This window comes from Amblyomma americanum, chromosome 1 (genome assembly GCF_052857255.1).
Source record: "Amblyomma americanum isolate KBUSLIRL-KWMA chromosome 1, ASM5285725v1, whole genome shotgun sequence".
In the NCBI taxonomy this organism is placed as follows: Eukaryota; Metazoa; Arthropoda; class Arachnida; order Ixodida; family Ixodidae; genus Amblyomma; species Amblyomma americanum.
Window position 1 is genome coordinate 186,249,643 of NC_135497.1, and position 22,768 is coordinate 186,272,410.

The following is a 22,768-nucleotide window of genomic DNA, read 5'->3' on the forward strand; positions in this document are numbered from 1 at the left end:
TCAGCTTTACAGTGTTGGACTCAAGGCTTGATACTTGACTTTCTAGAAAAGTCAAGTATCAATCCTTCAGTCTAACACTGTAAAGCTGAGAAGCTGGAAACAAGTAGCCTAAATTCTCGTGCACCTCAGCTTCAGCGATGTATCGTGAACGGTCTGAACAGCCTACGGACAGCCTGCAAAAGTTTGCAGGTATACAAATGTGATAAACACAGAGCAAGCTTAATTGCTTTCTTAATGCCACTATCACTTTAACATCACACTGCTTTACACACAAGAATTTTTGTTGTATGTGCATGTACCTACCATGGCCTGTGTCTTGTGTATTAAACAAGAAATGATTTCCTGTGAAAAATTTCTCTTCTAACCAGTGTACATGCTACAGCCATTTTAGTAACGAGTAAAAGAAGAAAAAAAAAATGCTACCTAACGCCACTCCGCTCCACTTCCTTTCCAAATGTCTCGACACTGCCTTTTAAGGCAGTTTTCCTTTGGAACCCATAATAACATTAAAAAAAATTGTGCACCTGCAACACCAGTAAGAAAATTGCACCTTCTTGCAGGTTCCCTTTTTAGTTTTTCGTGGATGCTAAATTATGCAAATATTTGTATGTTTTTAACATGTTCCTCTTATTTAATAACTTTACTAAATTGTGTAGTAAAAAAAAAAATTGATGATAGCCTAGCTGTTAGGCCAGGATATACGTAGCGAAAGTGCAGTGACATCTGGTTCAGAAGAGTTAATATATGAAAAGTGTGCATTCACTACATGTGCCTTTATTCACAGTTAAACCTTGAGCCATCGAGGCGGAATGGTAGCGTCTCCGCCTCAAACGCCAAAGGCCGCGTTTCGATTCCCAACCTCCACACGGTTTTTTTTTTTTTTTATTCAGGCGAGTGTGCAGGGCTTGGGGGTGGGGGGGGGGGGGGGGGGGGGGGGGGGTCACATGGTGCGGTTTCCAGAGGATGTGCAGACCAGCGAGGCACGCCAGCTGTGCGCCGTGTGACGTCACTACTTGCGATCATGCGTAGCACGGCTCTCCAGGAGCCACGCGAAACTGCTCAACCTCTGCCAGTGTAGTTACTCCATTTCCCACGAGTCATTTCAGCACAAGGCTTTACCGTAGGTTTCACAAAGACCAATGGATTTAAAATTGTGTGTGGGGGGAGCCTGCAGAGCTAGACGATTGGTACATTGGACAACACAACTGGACATCGGGATGGCGGTGCACACTACATGGCCGCAGTCGTGAAAATCTCCACCCCCATCCCACACTGCTATAGTTCTACATTTTTATTCCCTTCATAGCCAATCAACCAGCCTAAGAGATTAATGGTTACTTGTTCTTGGGCATGGCACCAGGATATCTGTAGTGTGGGTGCGAAGAGGTGGACACGCAGGAGAATGAAGTTTTTGAGTAGGCATTAAGGCTGGTTTTGATCCTCGTGAAAATTTAGAAAGCCTGCAATATGCAGCAGCCAGAGTTTCACTTATTTCCCTACCAGCAATAGAGCTTAATGCAGGCTGCTTTGTCAGCAAATGTTCCCATCCTCACCACAAAGGAAGTGTTTAGCATATTAATTATTCGGGTGTCCAAGCAAATTTGTGGTGGTGGCCACCACCCTTCTGACCTTGGCACAGTCGGTGCTTGTACTCTGCATTACATGCCCTGCCCAAGTCGAGATTTTGAAATGTCGTCTAGAATATCATCAGTCACGTTTGCCATCTCTCTCATCTGCCTCGCTCTTGAAGGGTCCCTGGGCCTACATCTCGCCACTTGTGCTCCCACACCGAAATGGGTTTCATACAAATTCTCGAGAAATGCCCAAAAAACAGACGATATTTTGGGAAAAAACCCACAAAATTACTTGCGTTCAGTGTGGAGTATGTGCACCGTATGGCTTTTTTTTTGTACTGCTGCCATAGACAGAACAAGTGGTTGGAGCCCATACATGTGAAACTGATGGTGTTCGGCACAAGTGCGGTGGCAGACTCACCAGTGGGTCGGCTCTGACACTTCTCTTATATGCTCAAGTATATTTTTAATCCAACTTTAACTGCACTTTTCTTAATCCCCTATATTCATAATGAAATTCAAGGTCAATGGACTTGCTAAAGCTCTGCTTCAGCAGTGCATAATTTTTCACATTACCTTATTTCTAAATTCTGCTCCAAGAGTGCTGCATTGCATGCTTTAATACATATATGCCCCACAACATCCTCTATAAAGAATTATTTTTTAACAGAACAGATTTTGCACCCCAGAAAGCCTGCAGTGTCCACATCAGACATTATTGCAGGGTATGGCACAGTGTTTGAAAAATGAACAGTACGAGTCACAGATGTGTCAAAAGACCTTTAATAAACAATTCAATGTGCGCCTACAACAGACGAGTCCTAATATTAAGCCAGGAAAAGTGCTTCATACCTGAAATTACTGTTGACACCAAGATCACCCACCTTAGGCTTTTTTTTTTTTTTTTTTGCCTGCAACCTTGCATAATGCAACAACCAAGCAGCGCTTACACACTTCGCACATGGTCTCAAAGTACACGCCCGTCTCAAGCTCTTTTATAAAGCTTAGAACTCTTGTTAAGGGTTCATTCCTGACCTTGTTCAGGTCAATGCATGGGCAAGGAAATGGCACACACAGCCTCCGCTTGGGCAACAGTAACCTGGATTTGAACATAATGTGAATACAGTGGAACCCCGATTATGCATCCCCCGTTCATGCGACAGCCTGCATTTTATGACGAATTGGTGTGGGTCCAGCGAACATTTTATAGGGATATTGCATTAAAAACCTTGATTATAAGACTGAAAAATATGCACGCCTCACTTCCACACCTGCACGGTTCCCTTCAAGACAGCCAACGGGAACCGTCCAGAATGAGACGCTGGCAGAGCACTTTATTGGCAGATGTGATGTCAACCAAGTTGGTTTCAGATCAGAATAATGAGACAGACAACAAAATTTATAAGCTGAGTAGGAAGGTTGAGCCCCTGTAACGCAGCAGGTCAACCGCGCCGGATGGCCAAGAGCTTATGCACCTCGGTGACACCGTCAGCCCGTTGGACGAGCCAAGCCTGAAGGCCTGGCTCTGAGCTGCACAGCGCGGTCTCCCACAGCTCCTCGGTAGTGATTAAGTGGAAGGGGGTGATTGGGAAAGCCTACATGATGTGGGATAGGGTAGCATGCCCACTGCAGAATCTGCAGCTGAGAGAGTATATAGAGGGTGAGACAGATATGGGAGAGAACTGCGGGATTTGGGAAGGCATGCATTTGAAGCTGTCACCAGGATAGGGACCTGTTGGCTGACAGGTAGGGCTTCTACGAGTTTTGCCGCTCTGTTGTAGAGGCCTAGCGCCTGAAGCCAGGCACTGGAAGTGCTGGGGGGGGGGGGGGGGGGGCGCGGACGAGAGTGTCTATCTTGTCTAGTTTTGTTGAAAGGGTGAGGTATGGGAGGGAGTAAATGAGGTGCCTACAGAAACATGCATGCAACGCTGCGATCGAGCGCATGGCAGCTTGGTCCGACTCCACGCGTGCGACCTGCAGCCGTCGGTGCCAGACGGAAATTGAAAATTGGTTTCTGAGGAAAAGAAATGGTGCAGTAATTCTCTCACATCTCGGTGGTGTCGAACCGAAGGGGGGAAGGTGGGAATGAAAGAGAGAAAGAGATGCGGTAGTGGAGGACTCTGGAATAATTTCGACCAACTGGGGATCTTTAACGTGCACCGACATCGCCTGGCCCGTTTTAGTGCGTAAGCACTAATCCGACGGGTACCAAGCACGAGCGCTCCATCCCGCACCACTGCCTGCTCATCGTCCTCTTCTACGTAGCACAAATCCATGTTTTTTTCAGACTCGGATGTAGTTAACGTTCTGTTGTTTTTCTGCGCGTTTCACTGACGAAGGCATTAGAAAAATCAATTGTACATTCATACCAGCATGAAGTCATTGTACAGGTGATAACAAAATTAGATACAGCTATCATCATCGGCGGCTAGTTTCAAAGTGCTTTCCGCTGCAGCTTCAGTGCAGAGCACGCTAGGCCTAGCAACATCGAGCGAGCCAGGAGCTCACCCGGCAGGCCACACATCACCGCAGAAATCGTGCCGCAGGCGATAATCATGTTTAATTTTTAATGTGCAGGGAAGGTAGTTCCAGTCCAAAAATCAGGTAGCAAAAGTTCTCCTCTCAACTACCGTCCAATTTCATTAACCAGTATCCCCTGCAAATTACTAGAACACATCCTGTACTCCCATATCGCCAACTTTCTGGAAACTAACTCATTCAACAGCACCCAGCACGGTTTCCGAACATCTCTTTCATGTGAAACACAATTAGGATCATTCACTCACAATCTTCATATTATAATTGATAAAGGCGCAATAGCTGACTGCATATTTTTTGATTTCAAGAAAGCTTTTAAAAAAGTTTGTCATCGGTTCCTCCTCTTCAAACTAGCCAAACTAAGCCTTGAACCTAACATCCTACTTTGGCTTGAACAATTTCTTTTATACCATTCCCAGTTTGTATCATCTAACAATTGCAACTCCTCATGTTCTGTTGGCTCTGGCGTGCCTCAGGGTTCTGTGTTAGGTCCTTTGTTGTTCCTAATATACATTAATGACCTAAATGACTGTGTATATCGTAACATCCATTTATTTGCTGATGATTGTGTTGTCTTTTGGGAAATTAACAGTTCGGATGATACTAATCCCTTCCAACACGATATAGATGCTATTACTAATTGGTATGACTTGTGGAAAATGGACCTTAATACATCTAAATGTAAAGCCTAACATGTCTAGAAATTCCTGCAGTCCTAGCGTCTATTACCTAAATAACAGTGCTCTCGAATCCGTCACTTGCTATCGTTATCTCGGCATCGAAATCTCTTCTGATCTTACTTGGTCCCAGCATATTAACACCATAATTAACAATGCTAATCGCATGCTTGGTTATCTTCGCCATAATTTCTTTTCTGCCCCCAGCTCACTTAAAGTTCTGCTGTACAAGACACTAATCCACAGCAAACTAGAATATGCTGCATCCATTTGGGACCCTAGTTGTGCTAACCTAGCCTATGCCTTGGAGCTTGTCCAGAGTAACTCCGTTCGGTTCATTCTGCATAACTACCATCGTACTGCTAGCATATCATCAACAAAATGCATGTTAATCTACCTCCATTAGCTTCCCGTCAGAAATTTTTTCCTTATTCCATAAAATTTTTCATATTTGTCCCAATATTCGTAGCGTACTCATCCCTTCGCCTTCGTACATCTCATCTCGTCTGGACCGCGCACACATGGTTGGAAGTGCACCATGCAGGACGAAAACATGTAGCAACTCCTTCCTTCTTCGAACATCCAAAGACTGGAACCACCTTCCCGGATCAATTGCCAGTATTGTCGACATTCCTCATTTTAGAACCGCATTAGCCAGCATTGTGTACGTCGATCATTAACTTGTCTGCTTCGCGTTATCTTTTCTGTATTGTACTTATTTCATTCATCTACTCCCCTCTGTAATGTCCCAGGCCTTGAGGGTAAAATATATAAATAAATAAATGAATTACTAGGCTACGTCGACAAGGTCGTGTCCGCAAAATATGTCCGCAGCAGTTGTGAGGAAGTTAGAAGAGGTAACGCCAAACGAATGGTTGTAATCGGAAGAGGATAATGTGAGGTTGATGTCGAAAAAAGAATTACGTCGATAAGTTGATTAGTTAATTAGAGCCAAAAATGTCCGAAAAGTGGGCGGAGCCAGGGCGTGTGGCACCAAATTTGAAAAACCGGAAGTGTGGGCGGAGCCAATGCGTGGCGCCAAATTTGACAACGAAGCGTGGTGCCAAGTTTGAAAACTCAAAATGGGCAATTGATGGAACTTGATTAAGTAAGACAATTAACTGTAGTAATAGGGAAATGGATGAATTTACATCAGTGCTTAATCGAGTAAATGTGAGCAGAAGGGAAAAGTGAAGCAAAGAGAGGAAAAGAGGGGCAAAGAGAAACGAGGAGGCGTCAATGCTTTCGCATTCCTCCAATGCGGGTTACCGCAGTGACCTCAAACGTTTTTTCCTTGACAGCGGTTCTAGAAGTCTGAACAGAAAGACGTGTCGCTGGCACGGTCGTACTGCACACTGCAAAATGTCTGAAGAGTCGGAGCAGCCATATTTCTGGTACGTCCAAATCATCGTTTTCGAGGCGTATGTGACATTTACTTCACACGCAGGGACAGAAGTGCATGCGAGCCTTGTTTAAGCCTTCTTAGACGGTGAAAAGCCTGGCTGCGCATACTAATTCTTGCAGACCGAAAATGGGTAATCTTATAACGCAAAGATAAAACAACAAATTAATTTTTGAAAGCCAAAGTAGCGGACACATTTATTATGCGAATGCATCAGTTGAGTGAGATTTTCGATGATACGACGCCCGGATTATACGATGGTTTCACGTGGTCCCCTGAAAGTCGTATAATCGAGGTTCTACTGTAAGTGAGAACACGAACACTGTCTTAATTAGCCGGTGCTGTGTTCTGGTCATGTTCAGCCCGTCCGGATGGCTTCGCTGGACTTAAGCCTTTCCAGTGGGTCTTGTGGAGCTAGGCCATTGCTCATAATGGCTGCATGCATGAAGGCATCAAGAGCTCCCATTAGGCACTACACCCACTTCAGTGATCACTGCAAGTGACATCCATCACAAAAGCTTGCTACAGTGCACAGTGCAGTACGTTTAATTTCACGATGCTTTCAGCATACGTAAATGCACAGCATCTCTCTGTGGTAGCAATTATTGTTCTGGCTCCGTCGGAGCTGTGCTACTTTTTTGCTACATTTAAATTTACAGCCCTGGCTGTTAACAGAGCTGTGGCTTGTCATATGCTGTTGCCATGTAGAGTCCCCTTCCTTTCTGTTAATCCAAGTCATAGGTGTCATCATTGGCTGTATATCCACGATCAGCATTCCAGTTCGCTTGTACAGCCACATATGCTGCAGACAGCTGTAAACTCTCTCTGCTTGTGGTTCATGGGATCTACATTTATGAAGTTAGCTCTTTTTTTTTTCAGCTTTGCTTTTGACCTTTTTTTTTATTAGTGAGGCAGGCTTCATAAGCCATGCCATTGTATCTGCAGGAGGTAGTTTCCTCCTCCCACTTTGCAAAATACATGACTCCTAACCCCAAATTCGCATTTCACACTGAAAGCAGATAAATCATTAAGCTGCCTTCAGCCCTTCCACAGCCTGTAAGGCGGCTGATGGCCAGAGAGCTAGCACGTTTCACTTCCTGCTATTTCCACGGCGCTTTTTACCAAAGGTAGATCCTTTCTTTCCAACTAACCGTGAACCAGTCTGGACCACTGCTTTTAAGTCATCTGGGTAAAGAACGGAGGGTGATATGGACCGTCGGCTTGGATTTTCTTTAGTGGTGGTCAGTGAGCTGACCAATGCACCATTGGTTACATTCGTTGCTGATGAATTCTCTGGGAGTTCATCATCAGACAAAAGTAGTTCATGAACAGGTTGGAATGAAGGGTCCTCTTCAATCCCCAGGTCAGTGAGGCTAGGTGTATACTGCACTACCTCGTTACCTGCATGAGAAAAACAACAAGAAAAAGGCCTGCAACCTTCTCACTTCCAGCATTAAAAAGTAATAAAGTAATTATTGCTTAGAACATCTGCAGTGGTGGAACTGGCAACTGGTTTCTTGTAGCAGCTTTTGTAGCAGACGAAATCGCAGTTTGTAGCAGCAATTTCAAGTTTTGTAGCAGGAAAAATGGCATTTTGCAGCAGATATTTGAGCTTTTGTAGGAGGAAAAAACTTTCTTAGCAAAATTTCATGTCTCGAAGCACTTAAATAAAGAAGGCTTGTTTTATTTCTGGAAAAGTCAATTGCTCAGGTGTTTATGACAACCATAGCCATGCAAAAACAAGCTTCAAGCCCAAATTTAGTCTAAAGTCTATTCTTTCCCTAAAAAGCTGCAAAAATATGCAAACAGGAGATTTTGCTAAAAATAAAGCCGTTTTTATTCAGATGGACGACATAAGCCTGGACTCCATGTACGCGAAAACTCACGCGAACGCGAAGGCGACGGCGGCAAGCGACGAGCGACGCCGTCGCGCGAAGCAAAATGCATGTGTCGCTTGCCGTGTCGCTCGGATCTGCACCCACAGAAAATTTCGCTCGTCGCCCGGAAGTCCCCCACGCGACTGGCCAATCAGAGCCCCCCAAAGCCGTTTCCGGTTTGTCCACGGTTTCTCACGGGCACATCTCACGAAACCAGCCCGTCGTCTTGGTCATTGCCACCGTCGAGAAAATATTTGGTATTGTAGCTGAGAGGCAGACCCGCATGATTTAAATAATTAAAACAATCTACTTGTTGGGTGCGGAGGGCTAAGAGCATTTGGAGCGGGCTACGCGAGCGGGCGTACTGCAGGGAGAGATGCAGGTCGAGCCGCGGGTACCGGCGCTCGATCCACCGTGCCGCTGCGATCCAACTGTGCAGAAACACTCGCGGCGCGCATTCTCACTGGTAAATTATAGTTTGCTCACTTACAATCAGATTGCGGTGACAGTTTATGGGAGTGTTTTTACTAAGCCGGAGTGCACAGGCACCGAACGAAAGCACACCTCCCCCGTGAATCCGTGATGTGACTTCGTCTCCGCAAGCACGCCGTTGGTTATCTCCACTGCCGTAGAGGAAATATTCCTTTGGCCCTGACTATGAGGCACACTCACAAAATTTTAAGAGAGAGAACAGGTTACGGGCGTGTTTCTAAGCTTGAGTGCGCAAAGCACGGAGTCCGCTGCGCACGTCGCGGGTTCGCGTCGCCTGCCGCCTTCGCTTGCATGGAGGTTGCCCACAAGCGACGGAGCGAGCGTCGCCGTGCCGCCTTGTCGCGTCGCTCGCTCTTTCGCGCACGTGGAGTCCAGGCTATAACGAGATATGCAACAAAGCTATAAAAAATATCATTCTTAAAACTGCAAATTTAAGGTACTATTTCTTTTCTTTCCTTGATGACTCCAGCTCAGACAGCGCTGCTGCGAGCCTTTCCTGTCCATTCTTCAGAAGGGCTTGTAACAACTGCAAAATTTTTAGACGACGCCTTTTGCGAAAAGCAGCTCAGCATTGGTGATCATATTCCTGCCAAGCCTGATCTTTTCCAGTACCTGCTCTTCATTCTGACCTCTTTTCTGGGTGTCCTTGTCCGGTACATCAGCCTTCTTTTGCTTGTTTTGCACATGTCTCTTGTGCTGCATCTGCCTCCAACCACTGCAGCTTTCACTTCCGCAATACTTTCAGCGCTCTGATTAATCGTTGTGCCATAGGAATGGCAGCTGGATTTCGGCCGAAACGCTGGGAACATGTCATTACAGACCTAAGCCCATTTACAATTTGTATTGAAAAGGACGATCGCCCTCTCAGCACTCGCCAATTTTCACTGAAGCCCCTCTCCAAATGAGCATTGCTGTGCGAGAGGCACAGAAGTGCTTTTACGAGTGCCGCCAACAAGGGATATTTTCGAGCCCCATCCTCTTGCTTGAGTTCAAAAATTTTTTTGCCAGAAGTCATCAAGTCGTTCGGATTGTCTGGCTAATATACTCTGAGACACAAAGACTAAACTCATCCATCAGGGCGGAGACCTCGTGAGCTGCGATGACCTCCGGCAGCGATGACCAGCATGAATGAAGATGGACACATTCTTCGCGCCATTTTTTTCCAATCAGCACAGGTTTTGAACAGTGTTGCCGACAGATGTCGGGTTCCGCGACAGTGAATTTCGGTTTTGCTCTCAGCAGAGTTATGCAGCGGCGTTTTGGCGCAGACGTGGCGCAAAAGTAGGCAAAAAATCGATTTTGTAGCAGCATGTAGCAGGATTTCTGATTTGGCGCAGTTTGGCGCAATTGGCGCAGCAGTTCCACCACTGCATCTGTGGTATGACTAGGAACACAACTGGCCCATTTTTACACAACACAGCTTAAACTGGCATACAGAAAATAATGCTTGCACTCTTTTCCTCAGAAAAATAAATGCAGTGGAAACAGCCTCTGCTAATGTAAGTCAATACTATCAGGTTGCATTCCATTACCATTAGCGGACAGCAGCATTACTAAGCATCAAGCAGATTTACTGAGCGTTAATTATGCAACAAACGTCATGGGTTCATGGAGTTATCAAAAGAACATAAGTACAGACTGTTTACTCAGCACATCTCAGTGAATGCTGCAGCTTTCAGCCACTGCAGCCGCTCATTATATGCACACCTGTACAACAAAGTTGAATGGTAAGCACAGTCAAACCTCACTACAATGAAACAATTTATAACGAACGATATAACCACACATGTACACACAACATGCAGAAAATGACACTCAGATTTTAGGTGGCTGCTACAATAAAAGCCACACACACATCAAAATTGAGCTTGCACGCAAAAGTTGCAATCTTCCACCAAGAGTGCTCAATAAATAGACTTCCAGGCTTGAAGCTGCCACACAAGCCCTGTACTAGTGTACCACACAGCACAACCATATAGTCGCGGATTGACGAAATTTCTTGAAGCAAATTGTGATTGTCCTCGCTGTAGTACCCAAGATATCCAGCTGCAGCATCCAAGGTTGCAAGATTGTGTGTTGTTTAATGTGGTGAATTGGGCGTGTTGGTACATAATTACAGGCACACCAGCACACAAAAGACAGGCACAGTGTACACAGACAAGGAAGAGTGCTGACCACATGAGGAGCTCGTCCTTGTCTGTACTCTGTCCCAGTCTTTTCTGTGCTGCTGTGTCTGTAATTGTGTGTTGTGATGTGATGGGTTGGGTTTTATGGCACATAGGCACATAAGGCCATCATGCGCCAAGCTCAAGGTATAGGAAAGTATTCTGCAGTTTTATAGAAATGTGAAAAATCATCAGTGGTGTAGAGGGTCTAAAACTTTAGTACTACCTAGTGATGACAAAGAAAAGTAATTTTTAGAAATGGCTGCTAATAAAAGCTCTAAAGAGGATTGCATGACTTTAACGGCAATCCTTGGCTAGGCAAGGATCTCTGTGCTCCCAAGCAATCAAATAAAGACCTCAGCCTTCTTCTCGGGGGTGAGAAGTGGCTGAGGTGTATTGTAAAATCAAGCGAAGCACTGGATAAGAGCCTGTAATTATGTACCAACATGCCCAATCCATCACATCAAACAACACACAATCTCACAACCTTGGATGCTGCAGCTGAATATCTTGGGCACTCCAGCGAGGACAACCACAGTTCGCTTCAAGAAATTTAGTTGACACGCGAATTAATTTATGAGATCTGTTGCATCGCTATAGTTATTCAGAATTCCACGGCAGTTCCAGAGGATAAGGAATGCCATGATAATTTTGGGGGGATGTATTCAGAACCTTAGGTCCCTCCTTGATGAGGGCCTGTTATTGGGGTTTTTTTACTTTTTTTTCGGTCAAGAGAGCTCTACCGCCACTACTGCGGAGACAAGCTCTCACTTGTATCTATCGCTCACTGGAGGCGCTGAGGGGGGTTGCAGGCCTCTCCCAAACGGGGGAAGTTTTGCGGGCTGCCGACTTTGTGGCCGGCGGGCCCTTTTTCGGAGGTGGCACAGCTCTTGCTGCGTCTGTCAGAGGCACGGATGGCCCTGCCTCAGCCACACCGTGTGTGAGCTGGGCAGATGCCGCAGACCGGTGTGGTGTGCCACACCCACGCACCACATCGGCAAAGTTTGTGTGTGTGTGTGTGTGTGTGTGTGTGTGTGGGGGGGGGGGGGGGGGGGGGGGGGAAGAGAAGTGCCTTGTTTGGTTTGGTTTTTATGGGGTTTAACGTCCCAAAGTGACTCAGGCTATGAGGGACGCCATTATGGAGGGCTCTGGATAATTTCGACCACCTAGGGTTCTTGTGTCATTGCATAACGCCTTCTTGCCTCTTTAAACGTTATAATCTCTTTTGTCTCTATTGTGATTATTACTTTCTTTCTTCCAGGCAGGACAAGACCTAGAATAAGTGGCGTGGCCACCTTCGCAGTTAGTGCAGCGTAGTGCAGCATCAGATTGGTGGTCATTTCAGGCACAACTGGCACAGGTATCATGGCTGCAGCAGCTTTGGGAGCTGTGGCCAAACCTCTGGCATTTGAAACAGCATCTAGGGTTAGGCATATATGGTCGGACAGATTTTTGTGTACCCCACCTCGATTGACTCGGGCAGGGTGCAGGAGGCAAAGCTCAGGACCAGGTGTTTCATAGAAATTTCTTTGTTTTCTTTACGGATTGTAAATATGTACATTAGTCGCATTCTGAGAAGGCACTCCAAGCATTTTTCCCTCTATTAGGTGTAGAAACTCACTGTCTGAGATGACACCACATACTATGTTCAATGATCTGCATGGTGTGATGGAGACAGGAATATCACCAAAGGTTTCTATTTTCACAAGCTTTGATATTTGAGTAATGTTGAGCAGTTCGAGCAGGAGGTCACCACTAGCCAATTTTGTCACTTTGTACAGAGGGCCCAAGGAATCTGTGAGAACTTCTGAAGGAACGGGCATAGTTGTCTGGCTGGTTTTTCTGTTTCTTCGCTATGAATGATGTGGTGCCTTGGGAAAGTTGTTTTCTTTTTGCTGAAAAACTGAGAGGTGACATCGGTTTGCCTTCTTTTCAGTGGGCAGTCATTTCAAAGCAGGGAGGCAGTCATAAAGAAGTGTGTTTTCAGCCATAGCCACTCACCATGGAGCCCAACTAGGGGACAGAACAGGAACTTAAAAAAATAAGTCCTGCCCACGTAAGCTGTACACCACGGCTATAACAAAATACGGGGCAATTCAGGGTAGCTACACCACACAAGGTTAACCCTAGCCGCCTATGAAAAGTGAAAAAATCGAGAAGGAAGGAGGAGACAGGAAAGTTGCGAGAAAGATGATAGGAAAATGAAAGGTGGAGGGGAGGATAGGAAAAGCCGACTGTCGATTTCCCCTAGTAGGATCAGGCCAGAGGTGCCATCTACAGGAAGTTGGGGCCAAAGCGGTGTGTTGTGTCTGCCGAGGGGCCTTAGAAGTCCAAACGCTCGGCATCAGCTCAACCACCAGGATCCCCTTTTCCCTGGACACGGCTGAGCCACACATGGCTAAGCACGGGTGCTCGGGTCCGTGGTGACGCACTGCTCACCATCATCCCCCTGCGGGGATGTACCTGTGGATGCTCGGGAACCTGTGGTGTCGCAACTCACCAACATCTGCATGTTGCAGACGCCCCTGCGGGGAGGTTGTGAGACTGAAATCTGGCCATGGTGGCTGCATCAAATGATTCAAGATGAAAAAAATGCCTGTGTGCTATGGAATGCCAGAGGCCATTCTGAACAAAATTCAATACCCTAGTAGTGTCATGTCTGCAATTAATTACATCGTAAGCTGTAAAAGAATCTTCCTGAATTTACTGTGTCTCAATGTAAACAAAGTAATCATATCCCATACAAGAGTTACACGCTACTGTACATACTCTCAATTAACAATCTCGCACCTATGTCAAATATACCAATTTTCAGGTGCCCTTCCTAAGCAATTATGGCTGATTTAGGTATTTCATGTAGGCAGTTTCAAGGAGTTTTTCATAACATTCTTTAGTGCACTGGACCTATTATTGGCACACAACTTTCAAGGTAGCCAAACATCTCTCATTGCTCTTTATCCTAACACACTAAGCTTGCAGCAAAAGTGGTAGGGTTTTAACGTAGTTGAACCGAGCAGACGTGCAAAAGCATGTATTTAGCCTGGATGGCTAACAGTTTCACTTTGCTGGGTCATCGGCACGTCTGGCAACGATATTAGTTCGATAGTAGTATTAGTTGATGAAGACGATATGCAAGGCACAGTGCCAGAGTGTGTATATTAGTTCCATAGCAATATTATTGATGAAGACAATGATTTGCAATGCACAGTGCGAGAATGTGTTGCAGTTTAGCACAAGGCGTGATCGGCTGTGGTGATAGCATAGTGGTCTCTTGCAGTGGCCAGCGAAGCTGATCTCTTCACGCCACCGCAGGTTCGAATCCGTCATGGCAGTATTTATATTATTTATTTGTTTATGGTTTGGCCAAGGTCACCCTCAAGGTCAAGCTTCACATGAACTCGGTGAGCCGGTTTGACCTCATGAAGTCACAAGCAAGATACATTAAACCTACTTACCAACAGCATCTGATGAACACCTGTTTTCAGTAGCCAAGTCCTGAAACATAACCAGAGTTCACAAGTTGCAAGACTTGGTTTTCAGAGTGCAAAGAACTCAGGAAATGGGTTTACCACTTCAGCGTCTTGGCCTTTATGAACACAAGCATGCAGTCGAACCCGGATATATCGCAACTCGAACAGGATCATGAATTTGTTCAATATATCGACATTTTGATATATAAAAAATGGCACTGGATAAGCTTATCTGCAATCTAGAAGCAAGAATACATTGCACCCACGCTAGAAAATGCGCTTCTTTCAGCGACGTGGCACCCACCAGCATGTTGGCAGAGCACCGCTCGCTACGCGTTGCTAGGCCTAACTTGTTTCACATCGAAGCCACTGCGAACGGTGCTTTGGAACTAGCCACTTCTTATCATAGGATGTCTAATACCCCTGTCACATGGGCAGTTTCAATGCCCATCGAGTCAATGGATATCGAACTCAATGGGGATCGGCCAGTGCCACACAACAGTTTTCGATGACCATTGCACTCGATGGACATCGACTCAATGGAGGTTCGCAAACGGCCATTGGAACCTCAAGAGCCATTGATAAAAGGATCGCAGTCACCATGTGCTGAAAAAAAAAAAACTCGAAATAAACAAAAGCTTTTTTTGATTTAATGGCAAAATTTTAAACAAAGTGAGCAAGCTCATACTAATTTTTGTTTGGTAGTCAAAATGACAGCTCTGCAGAAAGGCCAGCGGTCAGATATAAAGAAGTCGACGCTGTCCTCGTTGTGAGGTGTCGCGGCGTTCTGCTTTGTTTCTCTTTTTTCGCCTCTTAGCACACCTTGAGCAAACCAAGACCAAGAGGTGCCCCACAAATGCTGCAACGATAGCGGCTGTGGACATAACAAAGGCAGTCAACTGATCTGTGGCTGCTTCGCCAGCGAAAAGTGAATGCTTCTGAAATGAAACGCACATCGCTTCCCCATCGTCGCCCCGCCATCACTGTTTCTAGATTGTGCCTAACTGTAGTATATGAATAATTTTTCCAAAAAAAAGTTTCAATTAAAATAGCACTCACTCCAACATTTGGGTAGCTTTACTCAGCTTTACTTCATATTACTATTTTTTTTCAATGTTGCTGCCCCTAGCGCCATCTGTCAATTCACATGCTTACTACTCACTGAATGATCCTTGAAATTTGCCGTGTGGTAGCAGTGCACCTGGATGGCCCTTGAAAACTTCAGTGGCCATTGACTCGATGGGCATCGAGATTGCTCGCATGACAGGTGTATAATCCTGTTACCAGTATACTATAAACAAAATACTGAATAAAACTGCGGCACATTTGGTTTCTGCAATTCCTTCGGCAGCGAAGCACGCCATGCGAGGGTTGCCGTTAGGCTTTAGTTAGGTTGGCTTCACCACATGACAGCAATGTAGCATGGAAAATGAGCACAAGAGCCCGAAAGGCCACCCTCAAGCATCCGTCGTGTTCACCACGCCAGGGCTGTGCAGCCGACATGTCTCCGTACATGCAAAGTGATTGAAGAGCGCCATTAGAAGTGCCACTGGCAAGGGCCTGCGCAGTTCGATATATCGAACAACCGGCGAAACCGCAGTTCTATATAGAACATGACTTCCTACACTTTTACAGAGGATTTTAAAGGGCCTAATCCGTGTGTTCGATATAGCCAATAATTCGAAATAACCAAGTTGGATATATTCAGGCTAGACTGTACGTAACGACTAACCCGGGTTTCAATCCCAGCTGCGGCTGGCAGCATTTCGAAGAAGGTGAAGCACAAAAGGCACCTATGTGATGTCAGTGCACATTACAGAACTCCAGACTGTCTAAATTAGTCCGGAGCACTCCACTATGGCTTCTATCCTAGCCTATGCATCACTTTGGCACTTACGATTTTCCACAATTTACGATTTATAACGCAAGCACGAAATGTTCAGGGTAACACTAGCCCAGGGCAATGTGTGAACACACCCTTTTCTACTTTGCCATGAATGTTATTTAAGTGGCAACACTTCGATAATGCATGCGACACAATCGAGCACGACAAAGCTTCCCACATGTTGAATGAACACAAACTCCCGCGCAGTGGCAACTGCCACCACCACGTGGTTGTCGCTTCGCATTTCACGCAGCCCGGCCCTCTTTCTCTACTACAGCTCTTTCACTACCTTCCCTTTCTCAACGGCCCGCACCACCTTCTGTCCGTGAGCACGGACAGAAGGTGGTAAGCTTTTGGTAAGAAAGGAAATAAGCTTTTTGAGGTATGAAGGCAGCTTCTGCAGCACAGTAATGCCTGCATTGATGGACATCAGAAAAACAAGTGAATAGAGTTTAGTTAGTAGGTTAACTATAATTTCTGATTATTAACTTATCAGTTAAACAACTAGATGCAGTTACAGATTTGTGGCCAGTTGTTAGCATTAGCCATATCAGTTTTTAGAATTTTAGAAATGCAATTACCCTCGGCGCTATGGGCCAACAAATTTTGGCTTCACCATGCCAAAATACATGTGCTTTCGAAAGCACGCAGTCAAAGCAACCCCTCCAGCGCATGTAACTACTCGACATATCCAAATTTCGTCAAACTGCAGTGCCAAGGGTAATCGCATTTTCGAAATTCTAAAAATTGATATGGCTATTACTAATGACCAGCTAAAAATCTATAAGTGTATCTAACAGTAAAAGTTAGAAAATTAATTATCTGAAATTAGCTAAACAGCTAACTAGTTAATATTATTCACCTGTTTTCTGATGTCCGCCAGTGCAGGTGTTATTGTGCCACAGAAGCCGCGTTCATGCCTCAAAAAGCCTGTTTTTAAAAAACAAATTCTGGTTCACCTTCACTGAAATGCCTGTTATATGTGTACAGAAAAAAAAAAAACGGTAATTGAGGTCCTGTGACCATTTTTTGTTTCCAATAAAATTTTAATATGCAATGGCCAAATGTGTCAGCACAAAGATACGGACCTTAGTTTCGAAAGAAATGTTGTATTTTTCTAGGAAAAAAATCGCATATCACAAGAGGTGGAAAATGCTGCTTGTGCGATTTCAGAAAATTGCAAATTTGAATCTCCACAAAACAAAAAATGAAATTTTGTGGAACCTGAAATTGTTTTCATTAATTATGTGCAAACTTTTCTGTGCAATGCAATGAAAAAGACTTTCTGGCTCTTGGTATTTCACAGTAAAAAAATCAATTCAAAAGGCTGTCTGTTCCAAGAAGGGCAGTTTTCAGGACAATGGTACAAGGAGTAGGAACATGATGCTGAAACTTTCCTCAGTATTTATTGTTCCTTCCAGCTACTGTTAGGAAAAATTCATAGTTCTAGAAAGTTAAGTTTTTTAAATTGCACGTTGAAATCTTTTCGAAATCAAAAATTGCAAAGGATTGCCAAATTTTATTTGCATTAAAAAAAAAATCACTGCCGATAACTTTCCTAAAAGACCTTAAAGAGCAACTGCACTGCTTTTTGCGCTAGCATTTAAAATAGTGAGGTAATTAATGATTGAATTCTGCACTTCACCTCAAAGCAACGGAGCAGTGTGGGGAGGTTCGGTGTGACGTCACGGAAGGTAGGATTTCAAATTATCGCTGCCGTCAGCCACGCCCTGCCATGTCTCGTTGGATGCTACCAAACGACGCTCTGTGAACTTTGGCTTCGGTGGCATTAGTTTTTTTTCCTTCAAAGCAAGCGTTTATGCGTTGGTACCTTCGATGACATACCTGTACCTTCGATGACATCATCATGCGCCCCCCACATGGCACTGTGTGCTGCGGAGAAGCTTGAAGGCCATCGCAATTTTAATCGGCGATAATGTCACAGTTTGGAATGCTAGCCCGAAAAGACTTCGCATGATTTACCTGCAGGTTTCACATATTTCACGAGCCATTTAGGCTCGTCAATTTCTAAAACCTATGTAGTTGCCCTCTAAGTACCTGGTAATTCTGGAGCAACAATAAAGTGCTGTAATATATGGTTTTAAACTGTGAAATTAAATGTATACATAGCCTGCAGTTCAAACCACAAACGATGCAAGAAACCAGAGAAGCAAAAACAGTGAAATACCACTTGAACAAATGCCACTTGAGCAACTGTGCAAAATAAACTTTTGCAATTTTTTTCCGAAATCCGAACTGAAACTTCATTGTATACAGTGAGAAGGAGTTTCAGTTGAATGAATTTAGTACTGTGTTACTTTAACTGCAGCAACCACGTTGGGAAGCACAAAGGTATTGTTTCCAGGCCAGAATGCATCATTCTAGCAGAAGTGAGGCAATTTATGTCAGTCAAATTGTGGGCACTACAATTCATAAACTGCATTGCATGTGAACCGTCATAGTACTATACTTTCGCATGCAAAAGTATGGGATACCATATCTGCTTTAGGCTAGTACTACAACGCAGTTGGCTTGCAGCATGAGGTGCAGCGTAAGCAGTAGTCGTATGTATCGGCTGGTGCATATAGCTCGTTTCAGCCCGATAACAACCGCGTTTAGTAGAGTGGTACAATGGCATTTGTTTTTGGAGTGGCAAAGTGTTTTACGCTCTCAGTGCCAATACTAAATGCAGAAGCTCAGTAGAACATTACTGCATTTCACCAAAAGTACTAAGCACACAATACATGCATGGAGCTTTCATACTGTGAAATAAATGCAGTTTAGAACCATTTCAATGCTTCCTATTTACTTCTGTCCATCAAAATGCTGCTGTGTGCTTATTTCAGTCAAATGAACTTTCACTCAAGTGAACATTTCCTCAAGGTTTCCTGAAATTCGCTCAAGCGGTATTTTAACATGTTCAATGCTACATTGCAACATGTGCCTTTTATCACAGCTCTATAATTCACACAGTTCTGGTCGACATGCGCCACCTCTGCTCCCAGCTGTGAAGCCTGGAGAATTCATGGCAGAGACACAGACTGTCCCCCAGGGGAACAGTAGCCAGGCAGACCCACAGAAGGGGCAAGGAGCCGGTATTTTCAAACCCATCTTCCCCTCAAGGGCAAAAGCGTCATCTGAGCTGCGGTGAAGAGAGTGGCAGCTGCTGCCACCACTGTGTTATCAACACAATCAAACGCTCAAATCTCAAATTTTGGGTAGGCACGAAACTTCTGTGGCACTGCTTCTCAAGTGATAAAATAAATACAAGGAATAAAATTCACCGTAACAAGAAGTTTAACAGGTAATGTAAAAGGATGACAAAGTCAATGTGCTTATGACTATGCACTAATGTTGGAGAAGCCATTATGCATACTTCTACTTTTGCCTGGCAAAAGGTTCACAGTGGCTTTGAGCTCCAAAGCTCAAGGGTCTTCAAGGACTTTCAAGGCCTTGTCAATCTTTTTTCACAGACTAACGAATATAGTAGCCTTGCCAAAGAAACATTTTCTATGCATCACAAATGTAACTCATTACAAAAAAAAATACCAATGAAAACACACAAGCTAAGTTGTTTTCTAGTCTGGCTTTCATGAAAGCTCGGCTTCCTCTCATTTCTTTTTTTCCAAGCGTAGCACTGACAATGTCTTCTGCCTTTCTCACCAACACTCGCTGAAGCATTCACCTTGGCAAAAGCAGCTTGCAACTTTTTTTTTTTCCCCACAAACTCAATTTCTCCACCAAGACAACGGTTTTAGTGCAAAACCACTTATAGCCGCACTCCCCGGGTTTCAGCAGTGTATGTCTGTGTGAAGCCTCTGAGTGGCAAGTGTAACTGGCTGACTGGCTCAATCGCACTGTGAGTAGGCAGTCGTGTCCACCTACAAATTGAGAAAGTTATGCGCCTTTCCTTTTCTCAAAACCAGCGACTTCTTTGATTTTTGAGGAAAGGAAAGGTGCATAGCTGGCTCCCTGGGTCAGTGGACACCTGCAATAAAATGGAGAGTTGAGCTAGTTAGTGCAACATACTTCAAATAACACAGCACAACTGACATAAGACGGGAAAAGTGCTCCTGTTTACTCGCTCATCTACGTCCATTGCACTGCGTTTTAAAGTGGACACCTCAATCACCCTTTGAGGCACGTGGGGGTGGTGTCCACCTGCAAGAAATCATGCTTTCGCGCAATATTTCATGCATCTGCTACTTTGTACCTTCGACCTCCTGCTTCTTTCAGCTTAAAAAAAAAAAAAAAGAGCACACTAATGCCACCTTGCAGAAACCACAGACATCACAAATTCCTTTGTGACCTAAAGATTAAGAATGCTACCTGCACCATTCACAGCATGACACACATTTCGCTGTGATATGAAAGAAGTTTCTTTCAAGTTTTCTGTGGCAAGTTGCCAATTCTTGCAGAATCTCCACTCCATGCTTCCTTGCCATGGCTGAGAATGAGTAACAGTCCAAAACCCTCCAGAGTTCTCTGTACAATGAGGTTATTTTCAGCAGTTCATAATCATCCATCAAGCAGAAAGATTCTTCCTTGATAGGTGGTCCAAGTTTATTCTTTTGAGTGCAGTCTGAGACATCGCTATGTAACCCCGGGCATTTGCTGACATTACTAATGATAGGGCGTCATCGGATATAATTTGGTTTGGTTTATGGGGGTTTAACGCCCCAAAGCAACTCAGGCTATGAGGGACGCTGTAGCAGAGGGCTCCGGGTAATTTCGACCACCTGGGGTTCTTTAACGTACACTGAAACCGCACAGTACACGGGCCTCTAGCATTTCACCTCCATCGAAATTCGACCGCTGTGGCCGGGGATCGAACCAACGTATATCAGGCTAGCAGCCGAGCATCATATCCACTGAGCCACCGCAGCAGCTGCAATGATTAAGAAATGTATACCCCGTATGAGACATTTATTAAAAGAATCTTCCCTGAAATGTCTTACAAGCGGCCTAGAATCAATGGTTGCATCGGCTCTGCAGCAGGCAACTATTTTCACATTTACTCACATAATTAGCGCTTTTTTTTTTCCAAAATCAAGGCTACAAAAAGTAGGTGCACAAGTTACGTGGAGATTTCATGAACATGTCCTAAAAACTCTGCAATGGTCATAACGTGCAATTTTTACTGTATACTGCCGCATACAAGTCGACCCCAGAACTTGCGACCCTCGCTGGCCAAAAAAAAATGTCAACACATACCTGCTCCCCCCCACAGCCCGCGCAAGCGTGACCCATGTTATGCAGTTACCCGTGTGATGGCGTGACGGCGCGTGCACAGCTCAAGACAATAAACATAGAACGATACAATCACAAAGACAGCAGTCAGAGGCAAGTGGAGATCCAAGGCAATAAAAAGGCACTCTCGTTGCATGCGGCCCGGCTGAGTAGTGGCAAACAGAACAGCCAACGGTTCATTAGTTTAGGATTCTGGCGCGACGCAAGCTCCTGAAGTTGCTGAAAGTTTGTTTGCGGAGCCGTTCGTACAGGAAAGCGACCGCCGGCACAAGCGAGCCGGGTAAATGGCGTGCAATTGATTTTTTTCCTTACCAGAACCAACTTACAAACGAATTACAGACTTTTTTTGCACCACTCACTCACTTTTCGCAGCCGCATGTGGCGATGCGACCATGCACCTATCTTCCCAAGCCTGCCCTGCACACACCCGCATGCATGCTGGTGTGCTTTCGTAGCTCAGGGAGCGCAAAATGTGAGAGTAAGTTTTTTTTTTTCATAAATTCGGGTGATAAAATTAAGGGCACGCAAATAACGTGTGGGCGCAAATTACTTCAGTAAATTAGGTATATACACCTGCATGCATGCACTAATTGGCCACTGTGGTGTGGGTTTGATACCCTGCTCCATAACTACCTGTGGTATTCTCCATAACAATGATTTTTATGTAAAAGAAGCAAACTTTAGTGGGTGCAAGCGTTTCATTGTGGCTGCCTCCTTTCATCATCACCAGCCGAACTACATCCACTGCAAGATGGAGGCCTCTCCCTGTGAGCTCCAATTAACCTTCTCCTGCACAAGCTGCAAACACCTTATTCCCATACACTTCCTTCACTTCGAATTCAACTGGAACCACTGCGTATTTTCCCTTCTCATTACTTGCCCTGCTCATGCCTATTTCTTCTTGATTTCAGATAGGATACCATGTAGGAGTGAGCGAATATGCGAAATTTCGAATACGAATCGAATATGTTCAATATTTGATTTGTAACCGTACTCGAAAAATTTATATTCGAGAATTTCCGAATATTCGAAAATTCCCGAATACTCGCCAGCGCTCGTATACTGCGCAGACTTTCATTAATTTTACCATGGCAAATCCACAATATCTGGAAAAATTAGCCAATGATCGAGTTAAAAATTCCAGGAAAACAATACAGAGATCCTATTTCCTAACCTATCCGCAGTTTACCACGCAGACCGATCACATTCCGATGCCGCTAGTCTGACCTCGTGCGAAATTCCACAAGTTGGCTTTCTACATATCACCCGTGCTGCGAAGAAGATGGCCGACGGCTCACTTCGAGCAATCACAACGCGAAATCACGCTTTTTTTTTAAACCTTCCGTAATACATTACATATTTAATGGCCACGTCTTAAGAATGCATCCTGTCGCCTTCATAGCTCTCCGAGCGTAACCTCTGTTATCAGTTTTGTAAA

General features: G+C 44.8%; 1 protein-coding gene across 8 annotated transcripts in view; it reads right to left on the reverse strand.

Moving 5' to 3' along the window:
• Positions 1–2,339: 2,339 nt before the first annotated feature.
• Positions 2,340–22,768, reverse strand: part of LOC144114356 (heat shock factor protein 1-like) — a 74,269-nt gene continuing 53,840 nt past the window's right edge. For 3 of the 8 annotated variants that reach the window (XM_077648020.1, XM_077648019.1, XM_077648021.1), the window contains exons 10-12: positions 15,358–15,486; positions 14,181–14,220; positions 2,340–7,592 (exon numbers count right to left, since the gene is read on the reverse strand). In XM_077648020.1, the coding sequence (XP_077504146.1) occupies positions 7,282–7,592; positions 14,181–14,220; positions 15,358–15,486 (480 nt within the window). In that variant the 3' untranslated portion in view covers positions 2,340–7,281. Of the gene's footprint in view, positions 7,593–14,180; positions 14,221–15,357; positions 15,487–19,868; positions 20,069–22,768 lie in introns of those variants that run through there. The other 5 variants (XM_077648023.1, XM_077648022.1, XM_077648024.1 and 2 more) reach the window with 2 other exon arrangements.